The sequence below is a fragment of the Microtus pennsylvanicus genome, chromosome 8 (genome assembly GCF_037038515.1).
Source record: "Microtus pennsylvanicus isolate mMicPen1 chromosome 8, mMicPen1.hap1, whole genome shotgun sequence".
Taxonomy (NCBI): domain Eukaryota; kingdom Metazoa; phylum Chordata; class Mammalia; order Rodentia; family Cricetidae; genus Microtus; species Microtus pennsylvanicus.
Genome location: NC_134586.1, coordinates 52,580,760 through 52,607,091, shown reverse-complemented (window position 1 = coordinate 52,607,091; position 26,332 = coordinate 52,580,760). Strand labels below are relative to the sequence as shown.

The 26,332-nt window shown below is 47.5% G+C and overlaps 1 protein-coding gene across 26 annotated transcripts in view; it reads right to left on the bottom strand.

The window, feature by feature from the left end:
- Magi1 (membrane associated guanylate kinase, WW and PDZ domain containing 1) overlaps window positions 1-26,332 on the bottom strand; it is a 625,393-nt gene that overhangs the window by 253,794 nt on the left and 345,267 nt on the right. For all 26 annotated transcript variants that reach the window (XM_075983419.1, XM_075983417.1, XM_075983421.1 and 23 more), the window contains exon 2: window positions 24,668-24,784. In XM_075983419.1, the coding sequence (XP_075839534.1) occupies window positions 24,668-24,784 (117 nt within the window). The remainder of the gene's footprint in view (window positions 1-24,667; window positions 24,785-26,332) is intronic.

Genomic DNA, 26,332 nt, shown 5'->3' with positions numbered 1-26,332 from the left:
GTGAGTGGTGCAGGTGTGTGTGTGTGTGAGTGTGAGAGTATGTTGTGTGTGAGTGGTGCAGGTGTGTGTGTGTGTGTGTGAGTGTGAGAGTATGTTGTGTGTGAGTGGTGCAGGTGTGTGTGTGTGTGTGTGTGTGTGAGTGTGAGAGTATGTTGTGTGTGAGTGGTGCAGGTGTGTGTGTGTGTGAGTATGAGAGTATGTTGTGTGTGAGTGGTGCAGGTGTGTGTGTGTGTGAGTGTGAGAGTATGTTGTGTGTGAGTGGTGCAGGTGTGTGTGTGTGAGTATGAGAGTATGTTGTGTTGTGAGTGGTGCAGGTGTGTGTGTATGTGAGTGTGAGAGTATGTTGTGTGTGAGTGGTGCAGGTGTGTGTGTGTGTGAGTGAGAGAGTATGTTGTGTGTGAGTGGTGCAGGTGTGTGTGTGTATGTGAGTGTGAGAGTTTGTTGTGTGTGAGTGGTGCAGGTGTGTGTGTGAGTGTGAGAGTATGTTGTGTGTGAGTGGTGCAGGTGTGTGTGTGTGTGAGAGTATGTTGTGTGTGAGTGGTGCAGGTGTTGTGTGTGTGTGTGTGAGTGTGAGAGTATGTTGTGTGTGAGTGGTGCAGGTGTGTGTGTGTGTGTGAGTGTGAGAGTATGTTGTGTGTGAGTGGTGCAGGTGTGTGTGTGTGAGAGTGTGAGAGTATGTTGTGTGTGAGTGGGTGCAGGTGTGTGTGTGTGAGTGTGAGAGTAAGTTGTGTGTGAGTGGTGCAGGTGTGTGTGTGTGTGTGAGTGTGAGAGTATGTTGTGTGTGAGTGGTGCAGGTGTGTGTGTGTGTGAGTGAGAGAGTATGTTGTGTGTGAGTGGTGCAGGTGTGTGTGTGTGAGTGTGAGAGTATGTTGTGTGTGAGTGGTGCAGGTGTGTGTGTGTTGTGAGTGTGAGAGTATGTTGTGTGTGAGTGGTTGCAGGTGTGTGTGTGTGTGAGTGAGAGAGTATGTTGTGTGTGAGTGGTGCAGGTGTGTGTGTTGTATGTGAGTGTGAGAGTTTGTTTGTGTGTGAGTGGTGCAGGTGTGTGTGTGTGTGAGTGTGAGAGTATGTTGTGTGTGAGTGGTGCAGGTGTGTGTGTGTGTGAGTGTGAGAGTATGTTGTGTGTGAGTGGTGCAGGTGTGTGTGTGTGTGTGAGTGTGAGAGTATGTTGTGTGTGAGTGGTGCAGGTGTGTGTGTGTGTGTGTGTGAGTGTGAGAGTATGTTGTGTGTGAGTGGTGCAGGTGTGTGTGTGTGAGTGTGAGAGTATGTTGTGTGTGAGTGGTGCAGTGTGTGTGTGTGTGTATGTGAGTGTGAGAGTATGTTGTGTGTGAGTGTGCAGGTGTGGTGTGTGTTTGTGTGAGTGTGAGAGTATGTTGTGTGTGTGAGTGGTGCAGGTGTGTGTGTGTGTGTGTGTGTGTGAGTGTGAGAGTATGTTGTATGTGAGTGGTGCAGGTGTGTGTGTGAGTGTGAGAGTATGTTGTGTGTGAGTGGTGCAGGTGTGTGTGTGTGTGTGTGTGTGAGTGTGAGAGTATGTTGTGTGTGAGTGGTGCAGGTGTGTGTGTGTATGTGAGTGTGAGAGTTTGTTGTGTGTGAGTGGTGCAGGTGCTGTGTGTGTGTGAGTGTGAGAGTATGTTGTGTGTGAGTGGTGCAGGTGTGTGTGTGTGTGAGAGTATGTTGTGTGTGAGTGGTGCAGGGTGTGTGTGTGTGTGTGTGTGAGTGTGAGAGTATGTTGTGTGTGAGTGGTGCAGGTGTGTGTGTGTGTGTGAGTGTGAGAGTATGTTGTGTGTGAGTGGTGCAGGTGTGTGTGTGTGAGAGTGTGAGAGTATGTTGTGTGTGAGTGGTGCAGGTGTGTGTGTGTGAGTGTGAGAGTAAGTTGTGTGTGAGTGGTGCAGGTGTGTGTGTGTGTGTGAGTGTGAGAGTATGTTGTGTGTGAGTGGTGCAGGTGTGTGTGTGTGTGAGTGAGAGAGTATGTTGTGTGTGAGTGGTGCAGGTGTGTGTGTGTGTGGTGTGAGAGTATGTTGTGTGTGAGTGGTGCAGGTGTGTGTGTGTATGTGAGTGTGAGAGTATGTTGTGTGTGAGTGGTGCAGGTGTGTGTGTGTGTGAGTGAGAGAGTATGTTGTGTGTGAGTGGTGCAGGTGTGTGTGTGTATGTGAGTGTGAGAGTTTGTTGTGTGTGAGTGGTGCAGGTGTGTGTGTGTGTGAGTGTGAGAGTATGTTGTGTGTGAGTGGTGCAGGTGTGTGTGTGTGAGAGTGTGAGAGTATGTTGTGTGTGAGTGGTGCAGGTGTGTGTGTGTGTGAGTGTGAGAGTATGTTGTGTGTGAGTGGTGCAGGTGTGTGTGTGTGTGTGTGTGAGTATGAGAGTATGTTGTGTGTGAGTGGTGCAGGTGTGTGTGTGTATGTGAGTGTGAGAGTATGTTGTGTGTGAGTGGTGCAGGTGTGTGTGTGTGTGAGTGAGAGAGTATGTTGTGTGTGAGTGGTGCAGGTGTGTGTGTGTATGTGAGTGTGAGAGTTTGTTGTGTGTGAGTGGTGCAGGTGGTGTGTGTGTGAGTGTGAGAGTATGTTGTGTGTGAGTGGTGCAGGTGTGTGTGTGTGTGAGTGTGAGAGTATGTTGTGTGTGAGTGGTGCAGGTGTGTGTGTGTGTGTGTGTGAGTGTGAGAGTATGTTGTGTGTGAGTGGTGCAGGTGTGTGTGTGTGTGTGAGTGTGAGAGTATGTTGTGTGTGAGTGGTGCAGGTGTGTGTGTGTGTGAGTATGAGAGTATGTTGTGTGTGAGTGGTGCAGGTGTGTGTGTGTGTATGTGAGTGTGAGAGTATGTTGTGTGTGAGTGGTGCAGGTGTGTGTGTGTGTGAGTGAGAGTATGTTGTGTGTGAGTGGTGCAGGTGTGTGTGTGTATGTGAGTGTGAGAGTTTGTTGTGTGTGAGTGGTGCAGGTGTGTGTGTGTGAGTGTGAGAGTATGTTGTGTGTGAGTGGTGCAGGTGTGTGTGTGTGTGTGAGTGTGAGAGTATGTTGTGTGTGAGTGGTGCAGGTGTGTGTGTGTGTGTGTGTGAGTGTGAGAGTATGTTGTGTGTGAGTGGTGCAGGTGTGTGTGTGTGTGTGTGAGTGTGAGAGTATGTTGTGTGTGAGTGGTGCAGGTGTGTGTGTGTGTGAGTGTGAGAGTATGTTGTGTGTGAGTGGTGCAGGTGTGTGGGTGTGTGAGTGTGAGAGTATGTTTGTGTGTGAGTGGTGCAGGTGTGTGTGTGTGAGTGTGAGAGTATGTTGTGTGTGAGTGGTGCAGGTGTGTGTGTGTGTGAGTGTGAGAGTATGTTGTGTGTGAGTGGTGCAGGTGTGTGTGTGTGTGTGTGAGTGTGAGAGTATGTTGTGTGTGAGTGGTGCAGTGTGTGTGTGTGTGAGTGTGAGAGTATGTTGTGTGTGAGTGGTGCAGGTGTGTGTGTGTATGTGAGTGTGAGAGTATGTTGTGTGTGAGTGGTGCAGGTGTGTGTGTGTGTGAGTGTGAGAGTATGTTGTGTGTGAGTGGTGCAGGTGTGTGTGTGTGTGAGTGTGAGAGTATGTTGTGTGTGAGTGGTGCAGGTGTGTGTGTGTGTATGTGAGTGTGAGAGTATGTTGTGTGTGAGTGGTGCAGGTGTGGGTGTGTGTGTGAGTGAGAGAGTATGTTGTGTGTGAGTGGTGCAGGTGTGTGTGTGTGTGATGTGAGTGTGAGAGTTTGTTGTGTGTGAGTGGTGCAGGTGTGTGTGTGTGTGAGTGTGAGAGTATGTTGTGTGTGAGTGGTGCAGGTGTGTGTGTGTGTGAGTGTGAGAGTATGTTGTGTGTGAGTGGTGCAGGTGTGTGTGTGTGAGTGTGAGAGTATGTTGTGTGTGAGTGGTGCAGGTGTGTGTGTGTGTGTGAGTGTGAGAGTATGTTGTGTGTGAGTGGTGCAGGTGTGTGTGTGTGTGTGTGTGGTGGTGAGTGTGAGAGTATGTTGTATGTGAGTGGTGCAGGTGTGTGTGTGTGAGAGTATGTTGTGTGTGAGTGGTGCATGTGTGTGTGTGTGTGCTGTGTGTGTGAGAGTATGTTGTGTGTGAGTGGTGGCAGGTGTGTGTGTGTGTGAGTGTGAGAGTATGTTGTGTGTGAGTGGTGCAGGTGTGGTTGTGTAGTGTGTGTGAGTGTGAGAGGTATGTTGTGTGTGAGTGGTGCAGGTGTGTGTGTGTGTGAGTGTGAGAGTAGAGTTGTTGTGTGTGAGTGGTGCAGGTGTGTGTGTGTGAGTGTGAGAGTATGTTGTGTGTGAGTGGTGCAGGTGTGTGTGTGTGTGAGTGTGAGAGTATGTTGTGTGTGAGTGGTGCAGGTGTGTGTGTGTGTGTGAGTGTGAGAGTATGTTGTGTGTGAGTGGTGCAGGTGTGTGTGTGTGTGAGTGTGAGAGTATGTTGTGTGTGAGTGGTGCAGTGTGTGTGTGTGTGAGTGTGAGAGTATGTTGTGTGTGAGTGGTGCAGGTGTGGTGTGTGTGTGTGAGTGTGAGAGTAAGTTGTGTGTGAGTGGTGCAGGTGTGTGTGTGTGTGTTGTGATGTGTTGGTGAGTATGAGAGTATGTTGTGGTGGTGAGTGGTGCAGGTGTGTGTGGTATGTGAGTGTGAGAGTATGTTGTGTGTGAGTGTGCAGTGTGTGTGTGTGGTGTTTGTGAGTGTGAGAGTATGTTGTGTGTGAGTGGTGCAGGTGTGTGTGTGTGAGTGTGAGAGTATGTTGTGTGTGAGTGGTGCAGGTGTGTGTGTGTGTGTGTGTGTGTATGAGAGTATGTTGTGTGTGAGTGGTGCAGGTGTTGTGTGTGTATGTGAGTGTGAGAGTATGTTGTGTGTGAGTGGTGCAGGTGTGTGTGTGTGTGAGTGAGAGAGTATGTTGTGTGTGAGTGGTGCAGGGTGTGTGTGTGTATGTGAGTGTGAGAGTTTGTTGTGTGTGAGTGGTGCAGGTGTGTGTGTGTGTGAGTGTGAGAGTATGTTGTGTGTGAGTGGTGCAGGTGTGTGGTGTGTGTGAGTGTGAGAGTATGTTGTGTGTGAGTGGTGAAGGTGTGTGTGGTGTGTGTGAGTGTGAGAGTATGTTGTGTGTGAGTGGTGCAGGTGTGTGTGTGTGTGTGTGTGTGTGGAGTGTGAGAGTATGTTGTGTGTGAGTGGTGCAGGTGTGTGTGTGTGTGAGTATGAGAGTATGTTGTGTGTGAGTGGTGCAGGTGTGTGTGTGTGTGAGTGTGAGAGTATGTTGTGTGTGTGAGTGGTGCAGGTGTGTGTGTGTGAGTATGAGAGTATGTTGTGTGTGAGTGGTGCAGGTGTGTGTGTGTATGTGAGTGTGAGAGTATGTTGTGTGTGAGTGGTGCAGGTGTGTGTGTGTGTGAGTGAGAGAGTATGTTGTGTGTGAGTGGTGCAGGTGTGTGTGTGTATGTGAGTGTGAGAGTTTGTTGTGTGTGAGTGGTGCAGGTGTGTGTGTGAGTGTGAGAGTATGTTGTGTGTGAGTGGTGCAGGTGTGTGTGTGAGTGTGAGAGTATGTTGTGTGTGAGTGGTGCAGGTGTGTGTGTGTGTGTGTGAGTGTGAGAGTATGTTGTGTGTGAGTGGTGCAGGTGTGTGTGTGTGTGTGAGTGTGAGAGTATGTTGTGTGTGAGTGGTGCAGGTGTGTGTGTGTGAGAGTGTGAGAGTATGTTGTGTTGTGAGTGGTGCAGGTGTGTGTGTGTGAGTGTGAGAGTAAGTTGTGTGTGAGTGGTGCAGGTGTGTGTGTGTGTGTGAGTGTGAGAGTATGTTGTGTGTGAGTGGTGCAGGTGTGTGTGTGTTGTGAGTGAGAGAGTATGTTGTGTGTGAGTGGTGCAGGTGTGTGTGTGTGAGTGTGAGAGTATGTTGTGTGTGAGTGGTGCAGGTGTGTGTGTGTGTGTGAGTGTGAGAGTATGTTGTGTGTGAGTGGTGCAGGTGTGTGTGTGTGTGAGTGAGAGAGTATGTTGTGTGTGAGTGGTGCAGGTGTGTGTGTGTATGGTGAGTGTGAGAGTTTGTTGTGTGTGAGTGGTGCAGGTGTGTGTGTGTGTGTGAGTGTGAGAGTATGTTGTGTGTGAGTGGTGCAGGTGTGTGTGTGTGTGAGTGTGAGAGTATGTTGTGTGTGAGTGGTGCAGGTGTGTGTGTGTGTGAGTGTGAGAGTATGTTGTGTGTGAGTGGTGCAGGTGTGTGTGTGTGTGTGTGTGAGTGTGAGAGTATGTTGTGTGTGAGTGGTGCAGGTGTGTGTGTTGTGAGTGTGAGAGTATGTGTGTGTGAGTGCAGAGTGTGTGTGTGTGTGTGTGAGTGTGAGAGTATGTTGTGTGTGAGTGGTGCAGGTGTGGTGTGTGTTGTGTGAGTGTGAGAGTATGTTGTGTGTGAGTGGTGCAGGTGTGTGTGTGTGTGTGTGTGTGAGTGTGAGAGTATGTTGTAGTGTGAGTGGTGCAGGTGTGTGTGTGTGAGTGTGAGAGTATGTTGTGTGTGAGTGGTGCAGGTGTGTGTGTGTGTGTGTGTGTGTGAGTGAGAGAGTATGTTGTGTGTGAGTGGTGCAGGTGTGTGTGTGTATGTGAGTGTGAGAGTTTGTTGTGTGTGAGTGGTGCAGTGTGTGTGTGTGAGTGTGAGAGTATGTTGTGTGTGAGTGGTGCAGGTGTGTGTGTGTGAGTGTGAGAGTATGTTGTGTGTGAGTGGTGCAGGTGGTGTGTGTGTGTGTGTGAGTGTGAGAGTATGTTGTGTGTGAGTGGTGCAGGTGGTGTGTGTGTGTGTGTGAGTGTGAGAGTATGTTGTGTGTGAGTGGTGCAGGTGTGTGTGTGTGTGAGTGTGAGAGTATGTTGTGTGTGAGTGGTGCAGGTGTGTGTGTGTGTGAGTGTGAGAGTATGTTGTGTGTGAGTGGTGCAGGTGTGTGTGTGTGTGAGTGTGAGAGTATGTTGTGTGTGAGTGGTGCAGGTGTGTGTGTGTGTGAGTGTGAGAGTATGTTGTGTGTGAGTGGTGCAGGTCGTGTGTGTGTGAGTGTGAGAGTATGTTGTGTGTGAGTGGTGCAGGTGTGTGTGTGTGTATGTGAGTGTGAGAGTATGTTGTGTGTGAGTGGTGCAGGTGTGTGTGTGTGTGAGTGTGAGAGTATGTTGTGTGTGAGTGGTGCAGGTGTGTGTGTGTATGTGAGTGTGAGAGTATGTTGTGTGTGAGTGGTGCAGGTGTGTGTGTGTGTGTGAGTGTGAGAGTATGTTGTGTGTGAGTGGTGCAGGTGTGTGTGTGTGTGAGTGTGAGAGTATGTTGTGTGTGAGTGGTGCAGGTGTGTGTGTGTGTGAGTGTGAGAGTATGTTGTGTGTGAGTGGTGCAGGTGTGTGTGTGTGTGTGAGTGAGTAGAGAGTATGTTGTGTGTGAGTGGTGCAGGTGTGTGTGTGTATGTGAGTGTGAGAGTATGTTGTGTGTGAGTGGTGCAGGTGTGTGTGTGTGTGTGAGTGAGAGAGTATGTTGTGTGTGAGTGGTGCAGGTGTGTGTGTGTATGTGAGTGTGAGAGTTTGTTGTGTGTGAGATGGTGCAGGTGTGTGTGGTGTGAGTGTGAGAGTATGTTGTGTGTGAGTGGTGCAGGTGTGTGTGTGTGTGAGTGTGAGAGTATGTTGTGTGTGAGTGGTGCAGGTGTGTGTGTGTGTGTGTGTGAGTGTGAGAGTATGTTGTGTGTGAGTGGTGCAGGTGTGTGTGTGTGTGTGAGTGTGAGAGTATGTTGTGTGTGAGTGGTGCAGGTGTGTGTGTGTGTGGAGTATGAGAGTATGTTGTGTGTGAGTGGTGCAGGTGTGTGTGTGTATGTGAGTGTGAGAGTATGTTGTGTGTGAGTGGTGCAGGTGTGTGTGTGATGTGAGTGAGAGAGTATGTTGTGTGTGAGTGGTGCAGGTGTGTGTGTGTATGTGAGTGTGAGAGTTTGTTGTGTGTGAGTGGTGCAGGTGTGTGTGTGTGGTGTGAGGATGTTGTGTGTGAGTGGTGCAGGTGTTGTGTGTGTGTGTGAGTGTGAGTATGTTGTGTGTGAGTGGTGCAGGTGTGTGTGTGTGTGTGTGTGAGTGTGAGAGTATGTTGTGTGTGAGTGGTGCAGGTGTGTGTGTGTGTGTGAGTGTGAGAGTATGTTGTGTGTGAGTGGTGCAGGTGTGTGTGTGTGTGAGTGTGAGAGTATGTTGTGTGTGAGTGGTGAGGTGTGTGTGTGTGTGAGTGTGAGAGTATGTTGTGTGTGAGTGGTGCAGGTGTGTGTGTGTGAGTGTGAGAGTATGTTGTGTGTGAGTGGTGCAGGTGTGTGTGTGTGTGAGTGTGAGAGTATGTTGTGTGTGAGTGGTGCAGGTGTGTGTGTGTGTGTGAGTGTGAGAGTATGTTGTGTGTGAGTGGTGCAGGTGTGTGTGTGTGTGTGAGTGAGAGAGTATGTTGTGTGTGAGTGGTGCAGGTGTGTGTGTGTATGTGAGTGTGAGAGTATGTTGTGTGTGAGTGGTGCAGGTGTGTGTGTGTGGAGTGTGAGAGTATGTTGTGTGTGAGTGGGTGCAGGTGTGTGTGTGTGTGAGTGTGAGAGTATGTTGTGTGTGAGTGGTGCAGGTGTGTGTGTGTATGTGAGTGTGAGAGTATGTTGTGTGTGAGTGGTGCAGGTGTGTGTGTGTGTGAGTGAGAGAGTATGTTGTGTGTGAGTGGTGCAGGTGTGTGTGTGTATGTGAGTGTGAGAGTTTGTTGTGTGTGAGTGGTGCAGGTGTGTGTGTGTGAGTGTGAGAGTATGTTGTGTGTGAGTGGTGCAGGTGTGTGTGTGTGTGTGAGTGTGAGAGTATGTTGTGTGTGAGTGGTGCAGGTGTGTGTGTGTGAGTGTGAGGTATGTTGTGTGTGAGTGGTGCAGGTGTGTGTGTGTGTGTGAGTGTGAGGTATGTTGTGTGTGAGTGGTGCAGGTGTGTGTGTGTGTGTGTGTGTGAGTGTGAGAGTATGTTGTATGTGAGTGGTGCAGGTGTGTGTGTGTGAGAGTATGTTGTGTGTGAGTGGTGCATGTTTGTGTGTGTGTGTGTGTGTGTGTGTGAGAGTATGTTGTGTGTGAGTGGTGCAGGTGTGTGTGTGTGTGAGTGTGAGAGTATGTTGTGTGTGAGTGGTGCAGGTGTGTGTGTATGTGTGTGAGTGTGAGAGTATGTTGTGTGTGAGTGGTGCAGGTGTGTGTGTGTGTGAGTGTGAGAGTATGTTGTGTGTGAGTGGTGCAGGTGTGTGTGTGTGAGTGTGAGAGTATGTTGTGTGTGAGTGGTGCAGGTGTGTGTGTGTGTGAGTGTGAGAGTATGTTGTGTGTGAGTGGTGCAGGTGTGTGTGTGTGTGTGAGTGTGAGAGTATGTTGTGTGTGAGTGGTGCAGGTGTGTGTGTGTGTGAGTGTGAGAGTATGTTGTGTGTGAGTGGTGCAGGTGTGTGTGTGTGTGGTGTGAGAGTATGTTGTGTGTGAGTGGTGCAGGTGTGTGTGTGTGTGAGTGTGAGAGTATGTTGTGTGTGAGTGGGTGCAGTGTGGTGTGTGTGTATGTGTGTGTGAGTATGAGAGTATGTTGTGTGTGAGTGGTGCAGGTGTGTGTGTATGTGAGTGTGAGAGTATGTTGTGTGTGAGTGGTGCAGGTGTGTGTGTGTGTGTGAGTGTGAGAGTATGTTGTGTGTGAGTGGTGCAGGTGTGTGTGTGTGTGAGTGTGAGAGTATGTTGTGTGTGAGTGGTGCAGGTGTGTGTGTGTGTGTGTGTGAGTATGAGAGTATTTGTGTGTGAGTGGTGCAGGTGTGTGTGTGTATGTGAGTGTGAGAGTATGTTGTGTGTGAGTGGTGCAGGTGTGTGTGTGTGTGTGAGTGAGAGAGTATGTTGTGTGTGAGTGGTGCAGGTGTGTGTGTGTATGTGAGTGTGAGAGTTTGTTGTGTGTGAGTGGTGCAGGGTGTGTGTGTGTGTGTGAGTGTGAGAGTATGTTGTGTGTGAGTGGTGCAGGGTGTGTGTGTGTGTGAGTGTGAGAGTATGTTGTGTGTGAGTGGTGCAGGTGTGTGTGTGTGTGTGTGAGTGTGAGAGTATGTGTGTGTGAGTGGTGCAGGTGTGTGTGTGTGTGTGAGTGTGAGAGTATGTTGTGTGTGAGTGGTGCAGGTGTGTGTGTGTGTGAGTATGAGAGTATGTTGTGTGTGAGTGGTGCAGGTGTGTGTGTGTGTGAGTGTGAGAGTATGTTGTGTGTGAGTGGTGCAGGTGTGTGTGTGTGAGTAGTGAGAGTATGTTGTGTGTGAGTGGTGCAGGTGTGTGTGTGTATGTGAGTGTGAGAGTATGTTGTGTGTGAGTGGTGCAGGGTGTGTGTGTGTGTGGTGAGTGAGAGAGTATGTTGTGTGTGAGTGGTGCAGGTGTGTGTGTGTATGTGAGTGTGAGAGTATTGTTGTGTGTGAGTGGTGCAGGTGTGGTGGTGAGAGTAGTTGTGTGTGAGGTGCAGTGTGTGTAGTGTGTGAGAGTATGTTGTGTGTGAGTGGTGCAGGTGTGTGTGTGTGTGTGTGAGTGTGAGAGTATGTTGTGTGTGAGTGGTGCAGGTGTGTGTGTGTGTGTGAGTGTGAGAGTATGTTGTGTGTGAGTGGTGCAGGTGTGTGTGTGTGTGAGTGTGAGAGTATGTTGTGTGTGAGTGGTGCAGGTGTGTGTGTGTGTGAGTGTGAGAGTATGTTGTGTGTGAGTGGTGCAGGTGTGTGTGTGTGTGTGAGTGTGAGAGTATGTTGTGTGTGAGTGGTGCAGGTGTGTGTGTGTGTGAGTGTGAGAGTATGTTGTGTGTGAGTGGTGCAGGTGTGTGTGTGTGAGTGTGAGAGTATGTTGTGTGTGAGTGGTGCAGGTGTGTGTGTGTATGTGAGTGTGAGAGTATGTTGTGTGTGAGTGGTGCAGGTGTGTGTGTGTGTGAGTGAGAGAGTATGTTGTGTGTGAGTGGTGCAGGTGTGTGTGTGTATGTGGAGTGTGAGAGTTTGTTGTGTGTGAGTGGTGCAGGTGTGTGTGTGTGTGTGAGTGTGAGAGTATGTTGTGTGTGAGTGGTGCAGGTGTGTGTGTGTGTGTGAGTGTGAGAGTATGTTGTGTGTGAGTGGTGCAGGTGTGTGTGTGTGTGTGAGTGTGAGAGTATGTTGTGTGTGAGTGGTGCAGGTGTGTGTGTGTGTGTGTGTGAGTGTGAGAGTATGTTGTGTGTGAGTGGGTGCAGGTGTGTGTGTGTGAGTGTGAGAGTATGTTGTGTGTGAGTGGTGCAGTGTGTGTGTGTGTTGTGAGTGTGAGAGTATGTTGTGTGTGAGTGGTGCAGGTGTGGTGTGTGTTTGTGAGTGTGAGAGTATGTTGTGTGTGAGTGGTGCAGGTGTGTGTGTGTGTGTGTGAGTGTGAGAGAGTATGTTGTTTGTGAGTGGTGCAGGTGTGTGTGTGTGAGTGTGAGAGTATGTTGTGTGTGAGTGGTGCAGGTGTGTGTGTGTATGTGAGTGTGAGAGTATGTTGTGTGTGAGTGGTGCAGGTGTGTGTGTGTGTGTGAGTGTGAGAGTATGTTGTGTGTGAGTGGTGCAGGTGTGTGTGTGTGTGTGAGTGTGAGAGTATGTTGTGTGTGAGTGGTGCAGGTGTGTGTGTGTGTGTGAGTGTGAGAGTATGTTGTGTGTGAGTGGTGCAGGGTGTGTGTGTGTGAGTGTGAGAGTATGTTGTGTGTGAGTGGTGCAGGTGTGTGTGTGTGTGTGTGGAGTTGAGAGTATGTTGTGTGTGAGTGGTGCAGGTGTGTGTGTGTGTGTGTGAGTGTGAGAGTATGTTGTGTGTGAGTGGTGCAGGGTGTGTGTGTGTATGTGAGTGTGAGAGTATGTTGTGTGTGAGTGGTGCAGGTGTGTGTGTGTGTGTGAGTGTGAGAGTATGTTGTGTGTGTGAGTGGTGCAGGTGTGTGTGTGTGTGTGAGTGTGAGAGTATGTTGTGTGTGAGTGGTGCAGGTGTGTGTGTGTGTGTGAGTGTGAGAGTATGTTGTGTGTGAGTGGTGCAGGGTGTGTGTGTGTGTGTGTGTGAGTGTGAGAGTATGTTGTGTGTGAGTGGTGCAGGTGTGTGTGTGTGTTGTGAGTGTGAGAGTATGTTGTGTGTGAGTGGTGCAGGTGTGCTGTGTGTGTGTGAGTGTGAGAGTATGTTGTGTGTGGAGCTGGTGCAGGTGTGTGTGTGTGTGTGAGTGTGAGAGTATGTTGTGTGTGAGTGGTGCAGGTGTGTGTGTGTGTGAGTGTGAGAGTATGTTGTGTGTGAGTGGTGCAGGTGTGTGTGTGTGTGAGTGTGAGAGTATGTTGTGTGTGAGTGGTGCAGGTGTGTGTGTGTGTTGTGAGTGTGAGAGTATGTTGTGTGTGAGTGGTGCAGGTGTGTGTGTGTGTGAGTGTGAGAGTATGTTGTGTGTGGAGTGGTGCAGGGAGTGTGTGTGTAGTGAGTGTGAGAGTATGTTGTGTGTGAGTGGTGCAGGTGTGTGTGTGTGTGTGTGTGTGTGAGTGTGAGAGTATGTTGTGTGTGAGTGGTGCAGGTGTGTGTGTGTGTGTGAGTGTGAGAGTATGTTGTGTGTGAGTGGTGCAGGTGTGTGTGTGTGTGAGTGTGAGAGTATGTTGTGTGTGAGTGGTGCAGGTGTGTGTGTGTGTGAGTGTGAGAGTATGTTGTGTGTGAGTGGTGCAGGTGTGTGTGTGTTGAGTGTGAGAGTATGTTGTGTGTGAGTGGTGAGGTGTGTGTGTGGTGTGAGTGTGAGAGTATGTTGTGTGTGAGTGGTGCAGGTGTGTGTGTGTGTGAGTGTGAGAGTATGTTGTGTGTGAGTGGTGCAGGTGTGTGTGTGTGTTGAGAGTGAGAGTATGTTGTGTGTGAGTGGTGCAGGTGTTGTGTGTGTGTGTGAGTGTGAGAGTATGTTGTGTGTGAGTGGTGCAGGTGTGTGTGTGTGTGAGTATGAGAGTATGTTGTGTGTGAGTGGTGCAGGTGTGTGTGTGGTGTGAGTGTGAGAGTATGTTGTGTGTGAGTGGTGCAGGTGGTGTGTGTGTGTGGTGGTGAGAGTATGTTGTGTGTGAGTGGTGCAGGTGTGTGTGTGTATGTGAGTGTGAGAGTTTGTTGTGTGTGAGTGGTGCAGGGAGTGTGTGTGTGTGAGTGTGAGAGTATGTTGTGTGTGAGTGGTGCAGGTGTGGTGTGTGTGTGAGTGTGAGAGTATGTTGTGTGTGAGTGGTGCAGGTGTGTGTGTGTGTGTGGTGTGTGAGTGTGAGAGTATGTTGTGTGTGAGTGGTGAGGTGTGTGTGTGTGTGAGTGTGAGAGTATGTTGTGTGTGAGTGGTGCAGGTTGTGTGTGTGTGTTGAGTGTGAGAGTATGTTGTGTGTGAGTGGTGCAGGTGTGTGTGTGTGTGAGTGTGAGAGATGTTGTGTGTGAGTGGTGCAGGTGTGTGTGTGTGAGTGTGAGAGTATGTTGTGTGTGAGTGGTGCAGGTGTGTGTGTGTGTGAGTGAGAGAGTATGTTGTGTGTGAGTGGTGCAGGTGTGTGTGTGTGTGTGAGTGTGAGAGTATGTTGTGTGTGAGTGGTGCAGGTGTGTGTGTGTGTGTGAGTGTGAGAGTATGTTGTGTGTGAGTGGTGCAGGTGTGTGTGTGTGTGGTGAGTGTGAGAGTATGTTGTGTGTGAGTGGTGCAGGTGTGTGTGTGTGTGAGTGTGAGAGTATGTTGTGTGTGAGTGGTGCAGGTGTGTGTGTGTGTGTGAGTGTGAGAGTATGTTGTGTGTGAGTGGTGCAGGTGTGTGTGTGTGATGTGTGAGTGTGAGAGTATGTTGTGTGTGAGTGGTGCAGGTGTTGTGTGTGTGAGAGTGTGAGAGTATGTTGTGTGTGAGTGGTGCAGGTGTGTGTGTGTGAGTGTGAGAGTATGTTGTGTGTGAGTGGTGCAGGTGTGTGTGTGTATGTGAGTGTGAGAGTTTGTTGTGTGTGAGTGGTGCAGGTGTGTGTGTGTGTGTGTGTGAGTGTGAGAGTATGTTGTGTGTGAGTGGTGCAGGTGTGTGTGTGTGTGTGTGAGTGTGAGAGTATGTTGTGTGTGAGTGGTGCAGGTTGTGTTGTGGTGTGTGTGTGTGTGAGTGTGGAGAGTATGTTGTGTGTGAGTGGTGCAGGTGTGTGTTGTGTGTGTGTGTGTGGGTGGTGTGAGTGTGAGAGTATGTTGTATGTGAGAGTGGTGCAGTGTGTGTGTGTGTGTGTGAGTGTGAGAGTATGTTGTGTGTGAGTGGTGCAGGTGTGTGTGTGTTGTGAGTGTGAGAGTATGTTGTGTGTGAGTGGTGCAGGTGTGTGTGTGTGTGTGTGAGTGTGAGAGTATGTTGTGTGTGAGTGGTGCAGGTGTGTGTGTTGTGTGTGAGTGTGAGAGTATGTTTGTGTGTGAGTGGGTGCAGGTGTGTGTGTGTGGTGTGGTGTGAGAGTGGTGAGAGAGTATGTTGTGTGTGAGTGGTGCAGGTGTGTGTGTGTTGTGAGTGTGAGAGTATGTTGTGTGTGAGTGGTGCAGGTGTGTGTGTGTGTGTGAGTGTGAGAGTATGTTGTGTGTGAGTGGTGCAGGTGTGTGTGTGTGATGTGTGAGAGTGATGTTGTGTGTGAGTGGTGCAGGTGTGTGTGTGTGAGTGAGAGTATGTTGTCGTGTGAGGTGGTGCAGAGTGTGTGTGTGTGTGTGAGTGTGAGAGTATGTTGTGTTGTGAGTGGTGCAGTGTTGTGTGTGTTGTGAGTGTGAGAGTATGTTGTGTGTGAGTGGTGCAGGTGTGTGATGTGTGTGAGTGTGAGAGTATGTTGTGTGTGAGTGGTGCAGGGTGTGTGTGTGTGTGTGTGAGATGTGAGAGTATGTTGTGTGTGAGTGGTGCAGGTGTGTGTGTGTGTGTGAGTGTGAGAGTATGTTGTGTGTGAGTGGTGCAGGTGTGTGTGTGTGTGAGTGTGAGAGTAAGTTGTGTGTGAGTGGTGCAGGTGTGGTTTGTGTGTGTGTGAGTGTGAGAGTATGTTGTGTGTGAGTGTGCAGGTGTGTGTGTGTGTGTGTGAGTGTGAGAGGTATGTTGTGTGTGAGTGGTGCAGTGTGTGTGTGTTGGTGAGTGTGAGAGTATGTTGTGTGAGTGTGCAGGTGTGTGTGTGTGTGAGTGTGAGAGTCTGGTTGTGTGTGAGTGGTGCAGGTGTGTGTGTGTGTGTATGTGAGAGTGAGAGTATGTAGTGTGTGAGTGGTGCGGTGTGTGTGTGTTGTGAGTGTGAGAGTATGAGTTGTGTGTGAGTGGTGCAGGTGTGTGTGTGTGTGAGTGTGAGAGTATGTTGTGTGTGAGTGGTGCAGGTGTGTGTGTGTGTGAGTGTGAGAGTATGTTTGTGTGTGAGTGGTCTAGGTGTGTGTGTGTATGTGAGTGTGGGAGGGGAGTTTGTTGTGTGTGAGTGGTGCAGGTGTGTGTTATGTGTGTGAGTGTGAGAGTAATGTTGTGTGTGATGGGTGCAGGTGTGTGTGAGTGGTGAGAGTATGTTGTGTGTGAGTGGTGCAGGTAGTGTGTGTGTGTGTGTGAGTGTGAGAGTATGTTGTGTGTGAGTGGTGCAGGTGTGTGTGTGTGTGAGTGTGAGAGTATGTTGTGTGTGAGTGGTGCAGGTGTGTGTGTGTTGTGAGTGTGAGAGTATGTTGTGTGTGAGTGGTGCAGGTGTGTGTGTGTGTGAGTGTGAGAGTATGTTGTGTGTGAGTGGTGCAGGTGTGTGTGTGTGTGAGTGTGAGAGTATGTTGTGTGTGAGTGGTGCAGGTGTGTGTGTGTGTGTGTGAGTGTGAGAGTATGTTGTGTGTGAGTGGTGCAGGTGTGTGTGTGTGTGAGTGTGAGAGTATTGTGTGTGAGTGGTGCAGGTGTGTGTGTGTGTGTGAGTGTGAGAGTATGTTGTGTGTGAGTGGTGCAGGTGTGTGTGTGTGTGTGAGTGTGAGAGTATGTTGTGTGTGAGTGGTGCAGGTGTGTGTGTGTGTGAGTGTGAGAGTATGTTGTGTGTGAGTGGTGCAGGTGTGTGTGTGTGTGTGTGTGGAGTATGTTGTGTGTGCGTGCAGTTAACTGTGTGCCACGGTGTGCATGAGGAGGTCAAAGGACAACTTTCAGAAGGTTTTTCCTCCCAAATGGCTCTCAGGGATTGAACTCAGGTCCCTAGACACTCATGATGAGTGCTTTCGTTTGCTGAGTCATCTTGCCAGCCCAACGGTTTCTAGAATGGTGTGATGAAACCCATACAGTGTCCTGTAACTGAATGTGGGGGATATGGAATTTTCGGCTCAGTGTGCAACGATGAACAATGAAACGAAACATGTAACATATCTGAGGCATGTGTGGCCATGTTCTCCCATGTTTCACTTTGCAATGGCACTGGGGCCTCTCTTCTGAACACTAAATGCAACCTCGCACTGAAAATGCTGTCATCAAATAGAACACCAGCAGCACTGCCTACAGGAGCTTGGCGCAGGTTTCAGATGCGAGAGGTTCTAAAAATACAGCATGTTTACTGTTCACATAAAGTTTTCCACTCTTATAGGGACATAATTTAGTTATAAAAACAAAAAGCCTTTAAATTTTCCCCACTGTCATTCCTCAGCATGTATCAAATGGTGTATCTTTGGATGATACTGTGCTGAACTGACTGATTTTTAAAATTACTGTTTGAGCTGCTCACTTGAGTTTCATTAAAAAAAAATGGTTCAATGAATTTTGGTTTTAGATTAGCTCAGAGCTTCAAAACTTTCTAAAATGGCCCTAAATATGCTTCTGCTCTTTTGTACTATGTACTTGTATGAAATAGCATTCCCAGTACTCAGCATCATAGGAGCAATCTGCCGATCAACAATCAAAGACATGGAAAATGCTCTATATCCTACATGATCAAACAGTTAGCAAAGATTTAAGTCATTATATAAGTATGGACAAGCATATCCATCTTGTTAAGGCAAATTTGTTTTCATCTTTAGTAAATGACAAAAAATATATAGAGATATATCAAATAATTGCTTTAAAATAAGTTGTTTGATGAATTCTTCTCCACAAATGTCAATTTGTACACTTATTTTATATATCTATATACCTGGGGTCAGGTAAAAATTTCTCAGGCAAACAGGTTGTAGATAAAAAAAGAAAAAAAAAGATTAAGAAGCTGTTACCGGGGCTGGAGAGATGGCTCAGCAGTTAAGAGCATTGCCTGCTCTTCCAAAGGTCCTGAGTTCAATTCCCAGCAACCACATGGTGGCTCACAACCACCTATAATGAGATCTGGTGCCCTCTTCTGGCGTGTACATGTTAGCAGAACATTGTATGCATAATAAATAAGTCTTAAGAAGCTGTTACCTATAACATGGCCCATTTTACATTTGTGTGTGTGTGTGTGTGTGTGTTTTCTTCTGTATGTATATCATACGAGTACAGAGGATCGTAAAGGCCAGAGAAGGGTATCAGATTCTGGCCTGCCTGATCTGAGTGCTGGAACCAAACCCATGCCCTGTGTAAGAGCACAAAGTACTACTAATCCCTTATTTCATCATGGTCTTTAGCAAGGCAATCAAACACAAAAGAAAAAGTATCCTTACCTAGACTTTAACGTAAATGCTTATAATCCATAAAAATAGCTAGAAAATGTATTGTATTTTTGTGGGGGTTTACGGGCTATGGGCATGGTTTCTGTTTTGTTTTGGTGTCGTCCAGGCTAGCCTCAAACTCCCTGGGCTCTATGTTACTAAGTGCATCTATGCATTGCTGCACCTGCTGGCACCATCCTCCCCTGACAAGGGAACCCAGTCTTCTTAGCTTTCTAGCATGAGCTGAATGCCAGCGCTCTCCAGGCCTTGAGCACCAGATCCAGAGTGGTGGAGCATCCCGCCTGTGGACTGAGCAGTCACAGGCTGTCAGCCTCTCAAGAGTGCGAACAGCCGCTGCTGGGCTACCCAGCCAGCAGTAGGGAAGCCAACCTATTCATTCCTGCTGTAATGTATATTAATTTGATTTATTCTGATCCTCTAGGGCACCCTGACTAACAGCATCACCATGCCCAGTTTTACGTAATGCTAGGGATCAAACCCAAAGGGTAGGGGTAGGGAGCTGATGAATGCTGGGTGAGCACTCAACCCCCTGAGCCAGACATCCAGCCCTCTTTGCACTTGTTTCTACTGAACATGCTTGACACAAGGGGAATCTGTGCAAAATACAATGTGTTTTATTCTCTGGACTGAAATGTTTTTTGAAAAACTAAAATATTGTAAAATCTTCTCTGACATAATAGGTGGTAAGGACACTATGGAAACTCTCATGTACCTTCAAAAATTACTGTGAAAATTGCTTTATAATTGTAACGGATCTTGATGGAAAATGTCAGCTAAAATTATAAAGCAATTAAATAAATGAACACAGCTGCCAAATAGATACATTAGGATCCTGGACGGAGCCAAGGACTAAGCCATATGTTATTAAGAGGAGATACTTTATGATTCAGTACATACATTTAAAAAACTGACCTTCAAGGAGACGGGAGGCAAAGAAGCAAAGCCAGAGCTTGGGGTTTGGCGGGTGTTAGAAATGGGTTTGTACCTGAGTTCAATCATTAAAAAACTAGGTACCAGCACAGACCACTGACTGAAGCAGTCCACTCTTCTCTCACTACATACACTAAGAATACATGAACTACAATAGTAACAAACTACCTCTCATCCTCAGAGGGGGCTTCAAACAGAGGGGAGTGGCCTCCTCTCACTCATGCCTCTGTCAAGGGACCAAACAGCAAGAAGGCCCTTGCTGAACTCAGACCCTTGGTATCTCCATTTGTGAGTGATACTGTTTTCTCTACATTCCCTAGTCCAGAGACTTTCTGCGATAGCGACAGCCTAAAGAGAACTTGAAAAGGAGCAGCAATGCTAACTTTCGGGATTCATGGCAGCAGGGAGAAGGACTGGCCTCGGCGGAGACCTTCAGGTAGAAGATCCCAGGCCTGTGGAACATTCTCACACTGCAACACAGCATTGCTGTCTACAGAGTTCACACTTGAGTGCAACCGAGTTACCAAAACAAAACAAGACAGCCACAACACCAAAAACATTTCAGTAGAAGTTTCTGATTTTGCGTCAGGCTGGGACATCACAGCTCTCCTAGGACACACATGGTCTGTTGGTCACAGGTTGGACATGCTGACAGATGACTTGGGAAGAGGAGGCTAACTCCCAGACAGTCAGCATCTCCGTGTCAAGCACCAGTGACAAAGGCAGTGAGGGGGTCCAGGGGAGCAGAGTGAGATCTGGTTTAAGGTCGGACCCACTTTGTGGTGATGCTCTTTTGCGCATTACCACACTATTTGTTAAATAAACTAGATGATATGGCAGGCTAAGGGTTAAAACAGACACAGGTGACAGGAGAGACAGGCAATCTCTGTGAACTGTACAAATCACAGCAGAGCACCTGAGACACAGAGAGTCACAAAATAAGTGACTATCAATGTTATGAACCAGATTAGGCTTTGCAAAGAGCAAATACACACACACACACACACACACACACACACACACACACACACACACACACACACACACCTTTTCATTTTAGGCAGCACTTTGATTAGAGGATAACAGTCACAGTCGCAACAGTCCTCAGATGCTTACAGACCTCTCTACAAAATCCAATCAGAAGCACTTCATTAACATCAAACACAGACGGTCAGCATCAGCTTCGTTGCTCTGGTTATACTCTATCACTAGCTCTCATTATTAAAGACCATGGGATAACGGGCTGAGTTCAGATAAGCCAAGGTGGAAACAACAGCGCCTAAGAGAAAACTAATAGGTTCAAATAGTTCCCAAAGTAATGCATGGCTCTATGCAAAAAAAAGGTTAATGTTGGCAGATGCTCAACTGTCTATCTGAATATGGCACCTCTATAAATAAAGAACAAGGTCACCTGTTTATCACATCAGATTTAAAATGTCTTGGAGACCAAACACAGTCTCTCTGTAAACTCCTCCAGGTTAATAACCAATACCTCGTAGGCAGGTTACAATGGCCTCAGTATCACAGAGAGACTTGCTCAACAAAACAATAAACTATAAAACAGGCTCCTTCCCTCCTTCAGGAGACATTCCTTTGCCTGTGTGGAAAAAATGAGCCCCTCAGAGTAGAGCCCCCAGAGGCAGGAGGCAGGAAGGGGTGCACTGAGCATTCCAGAGAAGCCACCTTGCTGAATGAGCCTAGAGCTGCATCTGGCATCTCACTCTGACAGCGGCGGCAAGGCAAATGACAAGCCCGGTCAGGTAAGGTATTTATACTCACACAGAAAGCGGCCACTCCAAAGCAGCCATCTCAGAGGCTGTCACATCAACCAAGACAAGAAGTCACAAAACAGGAAGGCTATCATTGAGGAAGGTGCAGCAATAGAGACTATAATTAAGAACCGCTGCAAAGCGCTCCTTAGCATCATGTTCAGGACAGCTTGGATTACCTGCCAACTCCCCAATGAAGTCCTTACCAGCCTGTCTCTGAGGTTAGCAGCCTTTCAATCTGCAAGCCTATGCAAAAGTAGCTCTTAAAGGCTGTGAATGCAGACCCAAGGAAGAAACACCAACCTGCTCTGTTCATTCACTCAACAAATAGTTACCTCACTATTCAGGCACCAGGTTAGAAGTGCAGAGGTCACCAAGGGAGATACGCCACCTGACTTGGCAAAGATAGATCGAGAAGGGCAGACAGATACACAGTAGGAACCATAGGTCAGGTAGAGGGTTAGAGTCTTGAAAGCCCTAACAATGACGCCTGTCCCAGTGAAGGAGATGAGGCAGAACTTCAAGGGAGAAGAGGCATCGAGGCTGAACCCTAAAATGAAGTAAGGAACCGGCCAGAGAAGGCAATGTGAAGCCACAGGAGAAGGCGTCTGTATGCAGGAGACAGAAAGATGTCTGTGTGGCTGAAGCACTAGGTAGGGCTGGGCAATGGCTGCATGTGCTTCAGAACAGCTACAAGTAGGGCAAACGACAGAATGGTAAACTTAGAACATGGTGAGGTGCTGCACATGTGTGCGTGTGTGCCTGCCTGCCTGTGTGCGTGTGTACCTGCGTGTGTGTGTGTGTGTGTGTGTTTGAGAGAGAGAGACTACATTACATGGTTCTCAAGTGTGAGATAAAGTGTTGCACAGCTAGGAAGCTGCTCGTGCCTACAAGAACCTAGTTCTCGTTGAGCGTAGACCACTACCTTCCATTTAACGAGCATCAAAGGGGTTCTGTGGCCTGCACGGGGCCACAGAGCTGGCAGAGCCACCCTCAGACTCTGACTCTTTCTGCATTTAGCTGTCTTTTCTGTGCTCACTTTTCCCCTAGGGAGGGGGGAGTGATTTTCAGGGGTATATATAATTGAGTTCTACCATGATGACCTTCTCCTTCTACCATAGAAACAAAGTTCTTGAATGAAGAGAAAAACAAAAGGGAAAATAGCTGCAACAAAAATGGGACTGCATGAGTGGGTGGTGGTGGCGCATGCCTTTAATCCCAGCACTCGGGAGGCAGAGGCAGGCGGATCTCTGTGAGTTCGAGACCAGCCTGGTCTACAGAGCTAGTTCCAGGACAGGCTCCAAAGCCACAGAGAAACCCTGTCTCGAAAAACCAAAAAATAATAAAATAAAATAAAAATTAAAAAAAAACCGGGACTGCATGAAGGCATTCACAGGTGACAAGGGTGGCATGGGAATTACACCTCAATGACAGTGCTCAAAATTAAAATAATAGCCACAGAGGGGGTGAGCAGAGAGCAGCATGATATTTCCAAGTGTAACTGCGCAGAAGTTCAGTTGTTTCTCTGCTTACCAATAAAACAGACGATTGCCACGCTTACGACTGAGTTCGGAGCTGTGACAGCATCACAACACACATGCTGAGGGTGTCAAGATGACTCGGACTAGAGGAGCTTTCTCTCTTCATTGCCAATGGTCAAGATATTTTCTACAATGTGGAGAACATAAATTCAACCCCCTTCTAGCATTTACCTGCTCATGAGGTCACCCTCCCACACGCTGAGGTCAGGGAGTATCAGCCAATGAAGGTTGCGGGACACAACAGATCACAGGAACTTTTGTTCCTGTTATAACACAAGGAGGACTGATTCTCCTCAGCCACAGCTCCCAAAGCCACTCACACAAGGCACCGGTCAAGAAAGACCTCGGCTTTGCCAGGCATAGGGCCAAAGAGTCAAAATAAACACACATGGGGACAGACTATTCCAAGCCAGCCACAGAATCCTACATCACCCTAGTCAACTCACGTTAAAAACCACATCACAGGCAGGGGAGGGAGCTCAGTAGGCGAAGCGTTTACTAGACAAGCATGAGGGCCTGTACCCACAGTATAGAAAGGCAGATGTGGTGACACAGGCATGCATTCCTAGCGCTAAGTAGGTGGAGACATGTGGATCCCTGTGACTCTCTGGGTAGCCAGCCGAGCTGGAATGGTAAGTCCCAAGTCCCAGTGAGGGACCCCAGAGGGACCCAAGGTTTCAGCACTTGGGGAATGACACAAAAAAATGGACCTCTGAACTCGACTTACACACTTGTGCATGTGGGTGGACACGCATGTGCATAACATACATACATACATGGACACATCTACCTATATACACACACATACATACATACACACACAGAGCACACTAGGCACAAAAAATAAACCTCATTTTCTGCTACTTTATAATTGGGTCCGTACAGGGAATTGTGTTGTATCTTCTTTTTCAGTCCAAACACGAATTTCACTTTCCAAATTCCTGATCTACTAGTTTCGTACAAATAGGACATCAGTACCAAATGGTTTTTTAAGAAAAGACAAACATTATACTTCCATTAGTTTTTTTTTTTTTAAACCAAGCCTTTTGGACCTACTTTCTAAATAGTGGTACACTTAAAATCAAGCCATGTAGCTCATAGTCAAGTCCAAGAGATCGGGTGGGGAGGGTAGAATGGGAAAGCTTGCCAAAAATGTAACCATGGTAACACCACAGATGCATCAAGCAATGGTGTGCTAATTTGCTTCATCCCCATCTCTTAAAGTGGAATCTAAGTAGGGAAAAAAAAATTACATGGAGAACAATCATGAGCCTACAATTTCTGAATTCGGCAAAGTTGCATTCAGCCAGCAACCATAACTTACAGGCAGTCACAGGACAGCTTAGAAATGGCCCTAGGAGGTTCACGAGCCAAAAAGATGAGGCTCTGCTATGAATTCCCTATGACCCTGCTTCCTCTCCTGCTCAGAAGTTTGGTGTATGTAATATGGGCCAGTGTGACAGGGAGGACCAAGCTGGATAATACAGCCTCAGTTCTGTTGCCCAGAGCCACATCCTCACTCAAAACTGGGTTACTAGATCAATAAAAATGAGATGAAAATCCCTACCCTATCTGCAAGACTAGAATTAAGAATTGCAATGAATCTAAATACATACGGAATCATTCAAGGATATTATTGGGATTAAAGTTTTCAATTCAAAATGGAAAAGCTAAAATGAGTGAGGGCAACTAAGTCACGTTAACAGGTCACCTCCTCTCTGTCTGATGCGGCTGCCAGCGAGTCAAGACAGGACCACAGAGTGCTGCCCAAGTCCTTTGCAGTGTTCCTCTTCCCTGCAGAGCCTCGATTTACTACCAAGCAAAATGGAGGGCAGGTGATTATTCTAGAAACCGATTTTCTAAGGTTCTCAAATCTATGCGAAGCCTTTGGTCAGTCACACTTGTGATTTTATGGTGACATCAGCAAACACAGGCAGTCTAGCACACTACTTCCAAAGTATAGTTAAAGAAAACCATTTCTATACAACACGTCACAGCAAGAGGAGGACTCTGTAAATATTATTCTTCCTCTAAAAGGCGGTGTCTCAAAAATGGTACCTCTAAAAACTCTTTCAAACTTCAAAGAACCAAGTGACAGAAAGCAGAAAGTAAAAGTCCCAGTACTAAAACCAGAATCACTCTTTCCTTGAGGTGTGAACGGAATCAAATGAATGAATGCAATGTCTTCCCAAGATGCAGAGGTAAGATCAGCCTGTTCACAGACATGGTGCGTTCATGTCCCACTCTAAGGCAGCTGTCAATTATCCAATCCCAGCGGACCAACCCACGGCTGCTTGTCCTGACCCTGCAGGTTTCCCTTTCAGAGGCCTGATGGTCTATATCTGGCTTGCTCAAATTTGGTTGCATGGAACATCTTTTAGAGTTTTAATCTGTGAAAATCCTTCTTTTTCCCTACAATCCAGATGTGGGGATTTTAAAATCTGGTTGTAGGGATGGAGAGTGACTGTGGCACACCCCCACCGAGGGCCTTAAAGACACAGTGGCTTCCACCCTGCTCAGTCTCGGGGTCTCTGCCTGGCTCGCTCCATTAAACACAATGACACTTCCATTTCTAGAGGCTTCACCCCGCCAAGGCTTTGCGAACTGTTTGCACGCTTCAGCCCCTCTATACTTCACAGCAGCTCCGTGGAGCTAGCATGACCGACACGGTCTTTACACAGATCGGACAGTGAGCTCACGAAAGGTAATTTGCCCAGCATTTAAAACTAGTAAATAGCAGAGTCCAATGGAAACCCAGTCACACAGTCACACCATGATATCACGCTGTCTGTCCCACTGGCAACCATCATCTGCTTTACTTAGGGCATCATTAGGTGGACTGACTGCTAAGTGTGCCAGAACCATCAGCTGAGCTTCCTTCTCCTCTTTCCACATACGTGAGCGCGCGCACACACACACAGCAGTGAGACACTAAAATGAGCTACTTACAAGGCACGGCATGGCGGTACAGGTTGTCCCTTATGGTCTGCTGGAGCTCATGGTCCGGAGACCCCTTCTGGAACCGCTGGTTGAGAAAGTGTCGCAGGTCCTTGTTGAGCCTTCCTCCTGCGGGAAATACATAAAGCAGACAGAGCACATCAACAAGAGAGGGCTTTCCAAACAGTGAGCAGTCAGAGCTGTGTGTGAGGAAGCAGCATCCTGCAAACCCAGCGAGACCCTCAGCCACAGTGAGGAAGGGCTTCCGTTTCCCTCTGCAGGGGATACAGCCAGGGAAGGCGACAGAGAAAACAGCATGAAAACAACTAAGGTATGGACCTCATCACATGCCATACCAGAAAGCTGAGTAACAGAGGATTTCCTCTGGGCCGTGCTTTTAAGCGAGTGCCGGTGACATCAGCAGACACTCTCGGAGGGAGAATGACCAGCTGAAACTGCCAAGAGGACAACCTGGCAACAACTGTCAAATAGTCAAGCGTTCTTCGCTGGTTACACTTGCAAACTGGCTCAGAACTCCAGTGTAATCTACTATAGCAAATGAATAAAAGTAAAAGCAAGCAAGAAAACAATGCACAAGCAACAAAAAGAAAAGAACACACACATGATGCTGACATATACCTAGGTGATAAGAACATACAAACTCAAATCAGAAGGAGATCCTACTATGTAGTTACCAGAAGAACAGAATTCAAAGGGTGAATAAATCTCACCTTTCGGCAAGATATAAAACAAGGTTTTATATACAGCTAGTAGGTGTGTAAGGAGGCTCAGCCTCATGAGAACACAATTTAATAATACTTCATTAAGACAAATTTGCACAGAAAAAGAATGAACAATTTCACTAAAAATGAAGAACACAAAAGTAAGTCCACAAAAGAAAACATAAATGAATTGTTCAGTCCTAAATTATAAACAATCTAACTATTTCTCCAGAGGCAATGAAAGAAATGATATGTTTATGAAGTGCTGCACAACACTGAAAAAGGAGACACTACAAATACATAAGCAATATTGATAATTCTCAAGCACTTAACATTGAACAGAGACACAGAAGGGAACAAAACTTCATCCATAAAATTTTTAACATGTTCCCTCCATAATAGAGGGAAACAAAGACTAAGCAGAACAGCATGAAGGTACGGAATACCTGGATCTATGGAGTACATAGATGTTTCCTTATGTACCGGTTAACATAAGTATATGTCATGGAGACTATTGAGAAATTCTATACTACATTCTATGTGCCCATAACAACCACAATAATTATTTCCAAATAAGTTTTTAAAAATAATTTATTTAATTTTATTTTGTGTGCATTGGTGTAAGGGTGTCAGATCCCCTGGAACTGGAGTTACAAACAGGTATGAGCTGTCATGTGGGTGCTGGGAACTGAACCTGGGTCCCCTGTATTGAAGGCCAGCTCTCTTAACTGCTGAGTCATCTCTCCAGCCCTCCAAATGACTTTTAAAGAAACAGAGGAGACAATGAACTCCTTGAGGGGCGTGCCAACCAAGAATTGATTGGGTGTGTGATATAACACAGGTGCTATGCATCAGAATGCACAGAATCATCCAGGAAACAAAGCTAGGCAGGGCGGCTGCTGAGTGGGTCCCACTGCACTCTTAGGTCCTGGATTCACTAGGGAGTCCACCAGAA